This window comes from Mustelus asterias, chromosome 10, assembly GCF_964213995.1.
Source record: "Mustelus asterias chromosome 10, sMusAst1.hap1.1, whole genome shotgun sequence".
NCBI lineage: Eukaryota > Metazoa > Chordata > Chondrichthyes > Carcharhiniformes > Triakidae > Mustelus > Mustelus asterias.
In genome coordinates, this window is record NC_135810.1 from 122,881,594 (window position 1) to 122,897,983 (window position 16,390).

Consider the following 16,390-nt stretch of genomic DNA (forward strand, 5'->3'; position numbering starts at 1 on the left):
TCAACCTAACCCGCACATCTTTGGATACCGAGGAGCAATTTAGCCTGGCCAATCGAGCTAACCTGCACATCTTTGAACATTGAGGGGCAATTTAGCATGGCCAATCCACCTAACCTATTCATCTTTCAGAGTGTGGGAGGAAATCGGTGCACCCGAGGAAACCCACACAGACATGGGGAGAAGGAGCAGACTCCACACAGACAGTGACCTGAGGCTGGAATTGAACCCGGGTCCCTGGTGCTGTGAGGCAGCAGTGCTAACCACCGTGCCACCATATGGAATCCTCTCTGCAAGAGGCAGTGGCTTTTAGCTTGATTAATCATCTTAAATCCAGGATCAATAGATTGGTGCTACTCAAGCTTACAAAAGGATGTGGAGACAAAGCAGGTTGATGGAGCCGGGATACAGATCAGCCATGATCCTTTCGAATGACAGATGAGACTCGAGGGGCTGAATGGCATCCTCTTGTTCCTCTGACAGTCCCTTTTAAGTTCCTGCCTTCTCGGTCAGAAAACCCCAAGAAAGGAAGTGATTTGACTCATTTGGAATTTTTGGATTGGGAAATGCTAAAGTGCAAAAATGAGGGAGAGGAGGGAATGGGGGGGGGAGGCAACGCCAGATGGGACCACCTAGCCATTCAGGACACGGTGAACAGGAATCAAAGGGAAACGATTGAAGAGGGGAGGGGTGGTTTCCTTCGAAACAGTGCTCTGACAAATCCCAATTCATCCCTCCAACCCCCCCAACACACTCCTACAATAATCTCTGTTTTAAGTTGAACACAAGCAGCAGCTAATCTCTCGGTCACAGCACACAATTCCATTTCAAACAACAGGCATCATTGCAGTGGAAGCAGATAGATAAATATTACCAACGCAGGAAACGTTCAACTCAAGAGCAACCGAAAGATTTGTCAACAAGAGATAACAGTGGTGCTGATCGACAGAGTGCTTTAGATTGAGAGAAGCGAGGGATAGTCAGTCCCTTTCCCAGTTAGCAGCACCGACTCAACACTGGAGCTATAACCCAGCCTCTATCCATTCCTCTCCCAATCCAACACTTACATCAGCAAACATTTAGAATACACGAGAGATGGAAATCTCACAAACCTTGTGCCTTTGTCACTCATTATCCGGCAGCTTTCCCTGTAGCAGAGAGCTCTTTTGTGGAATGTCAGATGGGGATCCAAGTCCAGCCCTCAGCATCTACAGCTGAGATTTAATTCAGGGATTCCTGCTGTCACCTCTCTCTCTCTCTCGCAGCCGGTTTTAATCTTGTCCACTCCCCTTTCTGCACAAATTCCTTTTTTTTTCACACAAGCACGCACCCTCCCCCTTCCCGACTTCCGATATTAAATGGATAAAGGGTGAGGATCCCCAGATTCCTATTGCTCCGTTACACCGTCATTCCTGACTGTAGATAGGGGAGATTTACACACACACTCACACAGTCCCTCGACTCCTCGCTCACACACATCCCCACGCCTAGCTCTGCTTAAAGCGGCACCACCTCAACATCCGACTGACTGATACTGGCAAATCCTCTGCTCACTATTACAGAATTACAGCAATTAATGTCTGATCCCAGGATTGGGAGGGAGGCTGGGTAAGGGGATTAATGATACACAGACATGGATAGAGAGGTAGTTAGTTACTCTAGACAGATACACAGACATGGATAGACAGTTGGTTACATTAGACAGACATACAGACAGGGGAATTTCAGAGTAACTGCATTGCAGTGTTAATGTAAGCCTTACTTGTGACTAATAAATAAACTGTAAAAAAACATGGATAGGCAATTGGTTAGACTAGACAGACGCACAGACATGGCTAGACAGTTGGTTACATTAGACAGATACACAGACTATCATAGAAGAAAAGAATCCCTACAGTGCAGAAGGAGACCATTCGGCCCATCGAGTCTGTACTGACCACAATCCCACCCAGGCCCTATCCCCATAACCCCATTCATTTACCCGAGCTAGTTCCCCCCTGACCTAAAGGGGCAATTTAGCACGACCAATCCACCTAACCTGCACATCTTTGGACACTTAGGGGCAATTGAGCACGGCCAATCCACCTAACCCGCACATCTTTGGACTGTGGGAGGAAACCAGAGCACCCGCAGACACAGGGAGAATGTGCAGACTCCACACACACAGTGACCCAAGCTGTGAATTGAACCCAGGTCCCTGGCGCTGTGAGGCAGCAGTGCTAACCACAGTGCCACCGTGCCACCCATGGATAGACACATGGATATGACATGGATACACAGTTGGTTAGACTAGACAGATACACAGACATGGATAGACAGATGGTTACAATAGACAGATACACAGACATGGATAGACAGATGGTTACAATAGACAGATACACAGACATGGATAGACAGATGGTTAGACTAGACAGATACTCAGACATGGATAGACAGATGGTTAGACTAGACAGATACACAGACATGGATAGACAGATGGTTACAATAGACAGATACACAGACATGGATAGACAGATGGTTGCATTAGACAGATACACAGACATGGATAGACAGATGGTTACAATAGACAGATACACAGACATGGATAGACAGATGGTTACAATAGACAGATACACAGACATGGATAGACAGATGGTTAGACTAGACAGATACACAGACATGGATAGACAGATGGTTACATTAGGCAGATACACAGACATGGATAGACAGATGGTTACATTAGACAGATACACAGACATGGATAGACAGATGGTTACATTAGGCAGATACACAGACATGGATAGACAGATGGTTAGACTAGACAGATACACAGACATGGATAGACAGATGGTTACATTAGGCAGATACACAGACATGGATAGACAGATGGTTACATTAGGCAGATACACAGACATGGATGGAGAGATTTTCTGTAAATTATTGAGAGTAGGCCTATGAGGTGGTAACTGACCAAATTGGATTTGTCCTGTTTTTTGTGTACAGGACATACCTGGGCAATTTTCCACATTACTGGGTAGATGCTGGTGTTGTAGCTGGAACAGCTTGGCTAGGGCAGCGGCAAGTTCTGGAGCACAAGTCTTCAGTACTATTGCTGGAAAATGGTCAGAGCCCATTGTCTTTGCAGCATCCAGTGTCTTCAGCCATTCCTTGATATCATCCACTCGGCACTTCTCCTTGAAGATTGCTGCGAAAGCTTCAGCCTTATCTTTTGCTCTGATGTGCTGGGCTCCTCCATCATTGAGGATGGGGATTTTTGTGGAGCCTCCTCCCCAAGCGAATTGTTTAATTGTCCACCACCATTCACAGCTGGACGTGGCAGGACTGCAGAGCTTAGATCGGATCCATTGATTAGGGGATTGGTCATCTCTGGATCTTACTTGCAGCTTACACTGTTTGGTGTGCAAGTAGTCCTGTGTTGTAGCTTCATCAGGTTAGTGCTTTATTTCTAGGTATGCCCGGTGTTGCTCCTGGCAGCAATACTGCATTCTTCAGGTTGATCCCCTGGCTATGGTAGAATGGGGGATATGCCGGGCCATGAGGTTACAGATTGTGGTTGAGTACATCGACTTCAGTGTAGAGAACATGCCCCTGTCTACATCAACAGGGGCGAAGTAGAAAGAGAGCTTCAAGTTTTTAGGTGTCCAGATCACCAACAACCTGTCCAGGTCCCCCCATGCCGACACTTTGGTTAAGAAAGACCACCAACATCTCTACTTTCTCAGAAGACTAAGGAAATTTGGCATGTCAGCTACGACTCTCACCAACTTTTACAGATGCACCATAGAAAGCATTCTTTCTGGTTGTATCACAGCTTGGTCTGCCTCCTGTTCTGCCCAAGACCGCAAGGAACTACAAAAGGCCGTGAATGTAGCCCAATCCATCACGCAAACCAGCCTCCCATCCACTGACTCTGTCTACACTTCCCGCTGCCTCGGCAAAGCAGCCAGTATAATTAAGGACCCCACGCACCCCGGACATTCTCTCTTCCACCTTCTTCCATCGGGAAAAAGATACAAAAGTCTGAGGTCACGTACCAACCGACTCAAGAACACCCTGCTGCTATCAGACGTTTGAATGGACTTACCTTGCATTAAGTTGATCTTTTCTACACCCTAGCTATGACTGTAACACTACATTCTGCACTCTCTAGTTTCTTTCTCTATGAACGGTATGTTTTGTCTGTACAGCGCGCAAGAAACAATACTTTTCACTGCATGTTAATACGTGACAATAAATCAAATCAAATCAGATCAATTCTGCTGATGGCCCACAGCGCCTCATGGATGCCTAGTCCTGAGTTGCTAGATCTGTTCAAAATCCTAATGTCATTGAATGTCCAGGATAGATGTTTAGATTCTCTCTTGTTTGAGATGGTCATTGCCTGCTTTTGTGTGGCAAGAATGTTACTCGCCATCATCAGCCCAAGCCTGCATATTGTCCAGGTCTTGCTGCATTTGGACAAGAACTGCTTCAGTATCAGAGGACTCACGAATGATACTGAACAGACACACAAGTCTGAGGTCACGTACCAACCGACTCAAGAACAGCTTCTTCCCTGCTGCTGCCAGACTGTTGAATGGACTTACCTCGCATTAAGTTGATCTTTCTCTACACCCTAGCTATGACTGTAACACTCCATTCTGCACTCTCTCCTTTCCTTCTCTATGAATGGTATGCTTTGTTTGCATAGCGCGCAAGAAACAATACTTTTCACCGTATACTAATATATGTGACAATAATAAATTAAATCAAATTAAATTGTGCAAACCAGCGAACATTCCCATTTCTGAATTTATGATAGAAGGAAGGTCATTGATGAAGCAGCTGAAGATGCGGAGTCTGCACGTTCTCCCTGTGTCTGCGTGGGTTTCCTCCGGGTGCTCCGGTTTCCTCCCACAGTCCGAAAGACGTGCTGGTTAGGTGAATTGGCCATGATAAATTCTCCCTCAGTGTACCCGAACAGGCACCGGAGTGTGGCGACGAGGGGATTTTCACAGTAACTTCATTGTAGTGTTAATGTAAGCCTACTTGTGACACTAATAAATAAACATTTAAAACATTCCCAGGTCCACCCTCTTGCTCCTTATCCCCATAACCCCACACATTTACCCCGCTAATCCCCCTAACCTTGATTTGATTTATTGTCACATGTATTAACATACAGTGAAAAGTATTGTTTCTTGCGTGCTGTACAAAGCATACCGTTCATAGAGAAGGAAAGGAGAGAGTGCAGAATGTAGTGTTACAGTCATAGCTAGGGTGTAGAGAAAGATCAACTTAATGCAAGTTAAGTCCATTTAAAAGTCTGACAGCAGCAGGGAAGAAGCTGTTCTTGAGTCAGTTGGTACGTGACCTCAGACTTTTGTATCTTTTTCCTGAAGGAAGAAGGGGGAAGAGAGAATGTCCGGGGTGTGTGGGGTCCTTAATTACACTGGCTGGCTTTTTCGAGGCAGCGGGAAGTGTCGACAGAGTCAATGGATGGGAGGCTGGTTTGCGTGATGGATTGGGCTACATTCATGACCTTTTGTAGTTCCTTGCAGTCTTGGGCAAAGCAGGAGCCATACCAAGCTGTGATACAACCAGAAAAAATGCTTTCTATGGTGCATCTGTAAAAGTTGGTGAGAGTCGTAGCTGACATGCCAAATTTCCTTAGTCTTCTGAGAAAGTAGAGGCGTTGGTGGGTTTTCTTAACTATAACGTTGGCATGGGGGGACCGGGACAGGTTGTTAGTGATCTGGACAACTAAAAACTTGAAGCTCTCGACCCTTTCTACTCCATTGATGTAGACAGGGGCATGTTCTCCTTCACGCTTCCTGAGGTCAATGGCAATCTCCTTCGTTTTGTTGACATTGAGGAAGAGATTATTGTTGCCGCACCACATACAACTTACACATCTTTGGACACTAAGGGGCAATTTAGCATGGCCAATCCACCTAACCTGTACATCTTTGAACTGTGGGAGGAAACCGGAGCGCCCGGAGGAAACCCACGCAGACACGGGGAAAACATGCAAACTCCACACAGACAGTGACCCAAGCCGGGAATTGAACCCGGGTCCCAGGCGCTGTGAGGCAGCAGTGCTAACCACTGTGCCACTGTCCTGCCAATCCATCCAAACAAGCCAAAGGCTGGCGCTAAGAGCGGGAGAGACACCTGGTCAGCCTTGCTTGATGTGGAGTGGCGCCTCCTAAAGATGTAAGCCCCTGGCAGCAGATTAGTGACCTGTTCTGGGAATTGCTCGCTATGGAAACGGACAAAACTGCCTCAGTGCACCACTCGGAACCACTGGAACTAAACTCCGAGAAGGAGGCATACCATCAGTGCAGGAGGGCTGAAATTGTTAGAGAACAAAACTGTGGAAATTATGGGCGGAATTTTACGGTCTCACTCGCCCCGAAACCCATTCACAGGGGGAACGGGAGAATCCGCCCCTCTTTGTGGATGGAATTTATAAAGAACATCATTCAATCACTGAGAAAGTGAAACATGATTTTATTTAGTTTAACAAATATACAAAAGCCATGAACTTTAATATTAATAGAAATAGAGTACTTTTACAAGAAATAAATTCTTTACAATGTTTTAAAGCACGTAAACATGTGAATCTAGCAGGTATTAAGATGAGCAGGTACCTCGTACAACCAGGAGCCCTCAGTCAGCACAACACCCTCACAAGAGCTGCAATCATTAATCAAAGGCGTGGGGTGATCTCCAACTCAGGGCTGTTAACCAAAGGTATTATAGGATAGGAACATAGAACATGGGAGCAGGAGGAGGCCATTCGGCCCTTCGAACCTGCTCCGCCGTTCATTATGAGCATGGCTGGTCATACAACTCAATAGTCTAATCCTGCTTTCTCCCCATAACCTTTGATCCCATTCGCCCCAAGTGTTATATCCAGCCGCCTCTTGAATACATTCAATGTTTTGATATGAGGCTAAGGCGGGTCTATGGATAAGGTCGCAGGTCAGCCATGATCTCACTGACTTAGCACATAGAACATAGAAAAAATACAGCACAAACAGGCCCTTCGGCCCACAAGTTGCGCCGTCATGTCCCTACCTACCTAGGCTTATATATAGGCTTACCTATAACCCTCAATCCAATTAAGTCCCATGTACTCATCCAGAAGTCTCTTAAAAGACCCGATCGAGTTTGCCTCCACCACCACTGACGGCAGCCGATCCCACTCACCCACCACCCTCTGAGTGAAAAACCTACCCCCGACATCTCCTCTGTACCTACCCCCCAGCACCTTAAACCTGTGTCCTCTCGTAGCAGCCACTTCAGCCCTGGGAAAAAGCCTCCGAGAATCCACCCGATCTATACCTCTCAACATTTTGTACACCTCTATCAGGTCACCTCTCATCCTTCGTCTCTCCAAGGAGAAAAGACCGAGCTCCCTCAGCCTATCCTCATAAGGCATGCCACTCAATCCAGGCAACATCCTTGTAAATCTTCTCTGCACCCTTTCAATAATGCGGAACGTGCTCGAGTTTCTGAATCACCTCCCCTTGTACCTATCTATCTGTGGATTAATTTTCAAGTCTTTTTTTAAAATCATGGAATCACAGAATCCTACAGTGCAGAAGGCCATTAGGCCCATTGAGTCGAATAATCCCCTTTCCACATTATTCTGTCACAGTGAGGGTTCGGAGCAGAGAATTCCACATTCTGAAGATATTGGGGTCGGTATTGATGGTTATAGAGTCATAGAGGTTTACAGCTGGAAACAGGCCCTTCGGCCCAACTTGTCCATGCCGCCCTTTTTGTTTTAAACCCTTAAGCTAATCCCAATTGCCTGCATTTGGCCCAGATCCCTCTATACCCGTCTTACCCATGTAACTGTCTAAATGCTTTTTAAAAGACAAAATTGTACCCGCAATTTTCTGGGTTCTGGGGCCTTTCGACCCACTGGTAAATCACGTGCTGCATCGTTGGGTGGGGGAAGGGGAGAGGGCAAACTGCTGAACTCTCTGTTATTCCAACAACCCCTGAGCCAGGATCAGGAACATCCGCTCCATTTTCTCCTCATGTACGAGAAACAGGAATGGTCTGATCCCTTTTTCGGAATTCCAAAACAGTCACTGGATACTTCAATAGATACTCAACAATACTTGTCCATTAGTACTCATACCAAGAGTAGGGTGGCTGAATGAATCCCAACCTATTTAGTAATAGGCTAGGTATAGTGATCCTGTGAAAGATTTATCAACATTGATTTAATAAATACTGCACAAAGACATTGGAGAAACAGCTGCATTTACATAGCGCTTTTCACAACCATCTCATACCACCTTACAGCCAATTAAGCATTTGTTAAAGTGTCCTCATTGCTGTAATGGAAGAAATTCAGCTGCCAATTTGTGCACAGCAAGCTCCCACAAACAGCACTGTTACAATGTCCAAGTAATCTGTTTCTTTGTGATGTAGGAAGCAGGAGGTTTAGGGGGAATGTGGGGGAAAAACCTTTTTAACCCAGGGAATGGTGAGGGTCTGAAATGTGCTGCCCAGCAGGGTGGTGGAGGCAGGTTGCCTCACATCATAGAATCCTACAGTGCAGAAGGAGACCATTCAGCCCATCGAGTCTGTACCAACCACTATCCCACCCAGACCCTCTTCCATAACCCATATTTTTACCCTAGCTAGTCCCCCTGACACTAAGGGACAATTTAGCACAGCCAATCAACCTAACGCGCACATCTCTGGACTGTGGGAGGAAACTGGAGTACCTGGAGGAAACCCACGCAGACACGGGGAGAATGTGCAAAGTCCGCACAGACAGTGACCCAAACCGGGAATCGAACCCGAGTCCCTGGCGCTGTGAGGCAGCAGAGCTAACCACTGTGCCACCGTGCTGTCCTTCAAAAAGGGACATCATAACATTCAGGGCTATGGGCCAAGTGCTGGCAGATGGGAGTAAGTGGGAGTTTGGGTGTTTCTAATGTGTCGGTGTGGACTTGGTGGGCCAAAGGGCTTCTTCTGCACTGTATGATTCTCTGATTCTATGATGGTTGAGTGATAAATATTGACCAAGATATCAGGGACAAGTCAATATAGTGCCGTTGGGTCTTTTACATCCAGCCAAGGTCTCGGTCTGACATTCTGAAAGATGGTGCCTCCACCTGTGCAGGGCTCCCGTACTGCGATGGATCATCAGCCTTGACCTTCGTACTCGGGTCTTGCCTGGAGATTGTGAACAGAGGACCTTGTGACTCAGTGGCAACCGAGCCAGGGTTGACAAAGCAAGGCTGAGTATTGGGAACCATTGGATGGGATTCACTGGCCTCCCCACAGCACGTTCCTCTGTGGTGGGGAGAAGCTGTGTTGGTGGTGACTGTATCTTCTGCTCCTGCCACTACTGGTGGGTTTTCCCTATTGAACCCACCCCATACCGACGGGAAACCCACAGCAGGGACGTGCTGTCCCTTCTGGTCCCACGGTAGTGAACCCGCCGGAAGATCTCGTCCATTGGAGCGAGTGCAGGGATTTACCGGAGCTTTATCGGGGACGTCAGTTGATGCGGAGAGAGAGTGGAGAAGTTGGGATTATTCTCCTTAGAGTAGAGGGGGTTACATAGTGATTTCATGGACGTGTGAAAATCTTTACAAGAGTGAAGAAGGAGAAAGTGTTTGTTGTGACACGGGAGACGGTGACTGGAGAGATTGAAGAGAATTGGTGGAAATTGAGACAATGGCAGACAATGAATGACCTTTAGGTATTGAGTTCCTCTGAGAGTAAGAAGTCTCACAACACCAGGTTAAAGTCCAACAGGTTTATTCGGAATCACGAGCTTTTGGAGTGCTGCTCTTTCATCAAGGGAGTGCCTGAGAATGACTCACCTGATGAAGGAGCAGCGCTCCGAAAGCTCGTGATTCTGAATAAACCTGTTGGACTTTAACCTGGAGTTGTGAGACTTCTTACCGTCCCTACCCCAGTCCAACGCTGGCAACTCCATACCATTCCTCTGAGAGGACATATATATAATATATATGTGTAAAATAATATATATATATAGTGGGCAGATAATGAAGACTACAGGCAGGGGGTACAGTATCAGTAGCTTTGTGTTATGCATGGACTGGGAAGAGTTAAGACTATTCACTCACGCGTGTGTGGAATACAAAGAACAAAGAACAGTACAGCACAGGAAACAGGCCCTTCGGCCCTCCAAGCCTGTGCCGCTCCTTGGTCCAACTAGACCAATCGTTTGTATCCCTCCATTCCCAGGCTGCTCATGTGACTATCCAGGTAAGTCTTAAACGATGTCAGCGTGCCTGCCTCCACCACCCTACTTGGCAGCGCATTCCAGGCCCCCACCACCCTCTGTGTAAAAAACGTCCCTCTGATGTCTGAGTTATACTTCGCCCCTCTCAGCTTGAGCCCGTGACCCCTCGTGATCGTCACCTCCGACCTGGGAAAAAGCTTCCCACTGTTCACCCTATCTATACCCTTCATAATCTTGTATACCTCTATTAGATCTCCAGAGTGTAATGATGTCCAGAGTGTAATGAAGACATCAAAACCCACATGGTCTCCTTAAATCATATAACACAGCGGCAGGCCATTCTTCCCATCAAGCCCATACTGGCTCTTTGTAATATCTATGCAATCAGTGCCGCTCCTCTGCTCTATCCTCAGAGCTCTGCAATGTTTTTCCACTGCAATAATTTATCCAATTCCCTTTTAAAAGTTCCTCTTGAATCTGCTTCCACCGCCCTATCAGGCAGCGCCTTCCGGATCACAACAACCCAGCTGTGTAAAAGCATTCTGCATAAGATCAGAAGAAATGGGAGCATGAGGCCATTCAGCCCCTCGCGCCTGCTCTGTCATTCAGTAAGATCATGGCTCAGTGGATTGTGGCCTCCACTCCACTCTCCTGTCTGTCCCCATAACTCTCGACCCCCCGTCAATCAAAACTCTGTCTAACTCGGCCTTGAATATATTCCGTGACCCCCACTGCTCTCTGGGGGAGAAAATTCCAAACACTAACTACCCTTGGAGAGAAGAAATTCCTCCCCATCTCCACCTTAATGTTTTCCATGATTGCTGCCTGAACAGCTGACTTTTGTTTGCAGAGGACAACTCCCTGCATGTGAATAAATGCAGCTTCTAACAAGTGTAAGTGAGACGCGCTGAGCACCTGACTGATCATCTTAGCTCCCTGGTACATTCTCCATGGTAATGCCTCGACCAATCAGAATTGACTTCCCACCCAACCTGCAATACAAACTGTCGCTCCCTTTGAAATTTGGTATTCTTGTGTCTGTCCTGATGCGGGCAACATGCAAAACTTCGACAAAATGTCTCTTTTTTTGGCAGTGATCAATTTGTATACTACTAGGCGACTGGGTGCAAGCTCTCTCTTGTACCATTCCACAGTTGCTGCACAGACCTCCTGGAATGCTGTGGTACCATCCCGGGATAAAGCATATAAGAAATAGGGGCTGGAAAAGGCCATTTGGCCCTTCGAGCTTGTTCTGTCATTCAACTAGATCATGGCTGCTCTTCAACCTCAACTTTGCCTTCCTGCACAATCCCCATAATCCTTTAATCTCCTAGTACCCTCAAAAGGTTTTAAAGTTTATTCATTAGTCACAAGTAAGGCTTACATTAATACTGCAATGAAGTTACTGTGAAATTCCCCTAGTCGCCACAGTCCAGCACCTGTTCGGGTCAATGCACCCTAACCAGCACGTCTATCAGAATCTGGGAGGAAACCGGAGCACCCGGAGGAAACCCACGCAGACACGGGGAGAACGTGCAAACTCCACACAGTGACCCAAGCTGGAATCGAACCCGGGTGCCTGGCGTTGAGAGAGGCAGCAGTGCTGACCACTGTGCCACCGTGCTGCCCCCTACTGACCAACGTCTAGAATATATTCAATGACAGCATTCACGTCACCCTGGGTTAGAGAATTCCAAAGATTCAGAACCCTTTGTGTGAAAACATTGCTCCTCATCCGAGTCTGAAACAGCCGACACCTTATTCTGAGACTCTGCCCCCCCCCACCCCCACCCCCCGCCTCATGTTCTAGGTTCTCCAGCCAGGGGGGGAAGCATTTCCTCAGCATAGACCCTGTCGAGCTCCCTCAAGAATGGTGTCATTGGGAGTATAACATCTCAGGTGAACACTGATGAAGTGCTGCACTATCGGAAACATTTGCCACTCAGGCCAGACGTTAAAGCCCTTTCTGTCCCTCAGGTGGATAGAAAAGATCCCATCGTGCTATTCCTAAGAAAAAAAATGGCTACAATATTTCTCCTTTAATCAACTTCTCCATGAAGTAGATGAAAGCTAATTACCGCGGATGCTGAAATCAAACGTAAGCAGAAAGTGCCGAGAAGTGCTCTGACAAAGGGTCATCCAGATTACAGTGCAGAAGGAAGTTTGGGGCGGTACAGTGGCAAGCACTGCTGCCTCACAGTGCCAGGAACCCTGGTTCAATTCCCGGCTTGGGTTACTGTCCGTGTGGAGTCTGCACGGAGTCTGCACGTTCTCCCCGTGTCTGCGTGGGTTTCCTCTCACACTCCAAGGATGTGCTGGTTAGGTGCATTGGCCAGGCTGAATTCTCCCTCAGTGTACCCGAGCAGGGAGTGTCAAAACTGTCAAGGAACTGCCTAACAATACCAGGTGAGTTGGCATGGAGGTGTAAAGGTAAGGTTTGGTGGGTGGGAGGCATGGGGCTTGGCATGAGTTGGCAGTGTGTTAGCATGAAGATATAGGGCTTTAGGATCCAGCCAACTCAATCTGTGATGGTTCGAGCGAGCCACTCTTAAAAGTTTAACGTTTATTGATTGGTGTCACAAGTAGGCTTACATTAACACCAGAATGAAGTTACTGTGAAAATCCCCAAGTTGCCACATTCCGGCGCCTGTTTGGGTACACAGAGAGAATTTAGCATGGCCAATGCACCTAACCAGCACGTCTTTTGGACTGTGGGAGGAAACCGGAGCAGCCAGAGGAAACCCACGCAGCCACGGGGAGAATGTGCAGACTCCGCACAGACAGTGACCCAAGCCGGGAATTGAACCCGGGTCCCTGGTGCTGTGAGGCAGCGGCGCTGACCACTGTGCCACCGTGCAGTAATTTTGTCAATTAACTGATGACAAAGTGCATTCTGAGTGCACAAGGCTTTGTACAAGACATAGTTCCATTGCTTCACAAACCAAGCAACCCGGCTCAATCTTCCAGACATACATCTAGTTGTGGGTGCATCAACCAAATCCCTTCATTTCAATCCCTTTGCTCCACAGATGCATCCTGACTCACTAAGTTTGCAGAATGCTGTGTTTTTATTACTAATCTCATTGTCCCTTGAATCCTTTCACCTCCCATGTCCCTTCCTGTGACTTATTTCACATACTGACCGTTTGTTATGAATAATCCAGAATAATTCCCTTCTCATTCCTCTCCCCCCCCCCCCCCCCCCCCCCCCCCCCCCCGCGCCCCCAGCAAAGAATTCGACGCAACCTCTGCCGAGGAAGGAAAGCTTTGTGTGTGACTCTTGCCTGGGGTTTCCAGTCACGAAGCGGGGCCTGGGCGAATTCTTCTCTCCCTCTGAGAGCCACAAGTGCAGGTGTTGGATAAGATACCAGATAAATACCTCACAGGAGGTAATGGGGCCTTCCTCCTCCTTGTTGCGTCTTTGTGTGATGTCTTGCCCACCCGTTGCCGTGGAACCAAAGTGGGCGTGGGAAGTTTGCGGGGGGGGGGGGGTGTTGTTTGGCGGAAACACTCCCCTGTTTAGAAAATTACATTTTTTGAACCCGAGTTCTGGAACGCTTGACGTATTATTTTTTACTCTGGGACTGATGGCCCTTGGTCCACTGGCGGTCAGGGGCCACACAAATGGCGGCATCATCACTGTGAGCGGGGTCAGCAGTCGGCCCAGAGATTGGCCATCTTGGTTCGATCCACACTCACCACGTACTCTCCTGACAAAGACCAGGAAACCGCATTAATGGACGATCTAAAAAACGAGAGAGATAGAGACAGAGAGTGAGAGAAAACTATTCCTGAGAAGAGAGAATAAGATTTTAATCAGGGGGGAAAATGCATTGTGCGGAGAGGTGGGAGAGTTCGTCGAGGATACACCATAGGGTGGCACAGTGGTTGGCACTGATGCCTCACAGCGCCAGAGACCCAGGTTCAATTCCCGGCTCGGGTCACTGTCTGTGTGGAGTCTGCACATTCTCCTCGTGTCTGCGTGGGTTTCCTCTGGGTGCTCCGGTTTCCTCCCACAGTCCAAAGATGTGTGGATTGGGTTGATTGGCCATGCTCAATTGCCCCTTAGTGTCAGGGGTGTCTAGCTAGGATAAATATGTGGGGTTACGGGGGATAGGGCCTGGGTGGGATTGTTGCCCGTGCAGACTCAATGGGCCGAATGGCCTCCTTCAGCACTGTAGGCATCCTAAAACATTGGAGGTACAGACTTGGATGGGGGTGGGGCAGGGGATGGATGGTGGGCAGGATTTTCGGCTGATCAGGGGTGGGAGTCTGGAGTTCCTGGGGTTACCAACCCTCCAGAATTAGCCTGGAGTCTCCAGGGATTGAAGATCAATCTCCAGGACACTGCTCTGTGTGCAACTCTGGAGAAAAATCATCGGGACATTAAAAATAGTGTCACTTTCTTTGAATATTTCTCTTTACTTGATGTAAAAATATTGACAATGAGGTTAAAAAAAGGCTGATTGGCTGACAGGCAAGCAGCATCCAGTTGGCTAATGAGTCTTCTTGTTTTCCAATTGGTCGAGGAGGGCAGTCTGTCACAAGGGTGGATGTGTTGGCCGAGGAATGGCCGGAGTGTGGCATTCCGACATTGCAGAGACAATGGCCAGTGTTTTACTGTGCTGCCCGCCACGGGAATCAGAGCAGGTACAGTGGCACAGTGGTCAGCAGTGCTGCCTCATAGCACCAGGGACCCGGGTTCGATTCCGGCCCTTGGGTCACTGTCTGTGCGGAGTCTGCATGTTCTCCCAGTGTCTGCGTGGGTTTCCTCCGGGTGCTCCGGCTTCCTCACACATTCTGAAAAATGTGCTGGTTAGGGTGCATTGGCCGTGCTAAATTCTCCCTCAGTGTACCCGAACAGGCGCCGGAGTGTGGCGACTAGGGGATTTTCACAGTAACTTCATTGCAGTGTTAACGTAAGCCTACTTGTGACAATAATAAATAAACTTTATTAGTAATGCGCTAAATGTTCAGATCTGTGTAGAGTTTGAACATTCTCCCCGTGTCTGCGTGGGTTTCCTCCGGATGCTCCGGTTTCCTCCCACAGGCCGAAGGATGTGTGGGTTAGGTGGATTGGCCATGCTAAATCATCCCTCAGTGTCAGGGGAACTAGCTGGACATACACGAGGGGGACGGGGATAGGGGATTGAGGTTGGTGCAGACTCGATGGGCCGAATGGCCTCCTTCTGATTCTATGATTCACTGACCTCGGGCGGGATTTTACGCTTTCGGGACAAGCCATGGAACCTTGCCCAGTGGGTCAAAGGATCAATGGTTGTAAGGGTTTGGGATGTCCCAAAGTCGAATAAGGTGCTACAGAAAAGCAACTTGTTTTATTTCATGATTCTTCATGGTTTCCGATCTTAAAGGCACCGAATCAATGGGAGGTGTGTCTCTTTTGGTCGGGAATTAATTTCGCTCTCTGAAGTGGAGGCACCCCAGGTAGGAAGTCGGAACAGCCAGCGTGCACTCTCTCCACATACCTGTGTTGCCCAACCAAGGACCTCTCCAACTTCCCAGTGAGGGTGTCCCAGACGTAGAGAACTCCGTCAGAGGATCCAACAACAGCATAGCACCCATCCGGGCTAAAAACACAGGAAAAGACAAATCCATTATCACCCTCCCACACTGCAGTGGGGCTTTTCACTGCTTAAATTAAAACGATTATCCAAGTATGAAGACCCGTCCCCATCTCATGGCAACCTCCTTCACCTTTACATGGACTTGCCTCAGGGTCAATGGGTCACACGCCAGTGACTTACCCCCATAATTCAGAATGACACACGCAGTGCCAATACTAAGGGAGTGCCGCACTGTCAGAGGGTCAGTACTGAGGGAATGCCGCACTGTCAGAGGGTCAGTGCTGAGGGAGTGCTGCACTGTCAGAGGGTCAGTACTGAGGGAGTGCCGCACTGTCAGAGGGTCAGTACTGAGGGAGTGCCGCACTGTCAGAAGGTCAGTACTGAGGGAATGCCGCACTGTCAGAGGGTCAGTGCTGAGGGAGTGCTGCACTGTCAGAGGGTCAGTACTGTGGGAGTGCCGCACTGTCAGAGGGTCAGTACTGAGGGAGTGCCGCACTGTCAGAGGGTCAGTGCTGAGGGAGTGCCGCACTGTCAGAGGGTCAGTGCTGAGGGAGTGCCTCACTGTCAGAGGGTCAGTGCT

General features: G+C 48.2%; 2 protein-coding genes across 5 annotated transcripts in view; both read right to left on the minus strand.

Annotated features, from left to right (window-relative positions):
• Nucleotides 1-1,315, minus strand: part of LOC144499945 (beta-arrestin-1) — a 157,842-nt gene extending 156,527 nt beyond the window's left edge. For both annotated transcript variants that reach the window (XM_078222662.1, XM_078222661.1), the window contains exon 1: nt 1,110-1,315. In XM_078222662.1, coding sequence (XP_078078788.1) covers nt 1,110-1,129 — 20 coding nt within the window. In that variant the 5' untranslated portion in view covers nt 1,130-1,315. The remainder of the gene's footprint in view (nt 1-1,109) is intronic.
• Nucleotides 1,316-12,037: 10,722 nt separating this feature from the next.
• LOC144499943 (autophagy-related protein 16-1-like) overlaps nt 12,038-16,390 on the minus strand; it is a 109,207-nt gene continuing 104,854 nt past the window's right edge. For all 3 annotated transcript variants that reach the window (XM_078222659.1, XM_078222657.1, XM_078222658.1), the window contains 2 exons: nt 15,712-15,813; nt 12,038-13,970 (listed from right to left, as the gene is read on the minus strand). In XM_078222659.1, coding sequence (XP_078078785.1) covers nt 13,877-13,970; nt 15,712-15,813 — 196 coding nt within the window. In that variant the 3' untranslated portion in view covers nt 12,038-13,876. The remainder of the gene's footprint in view (nt 13,971-15,711; nt 15,814-16,390) is intronic.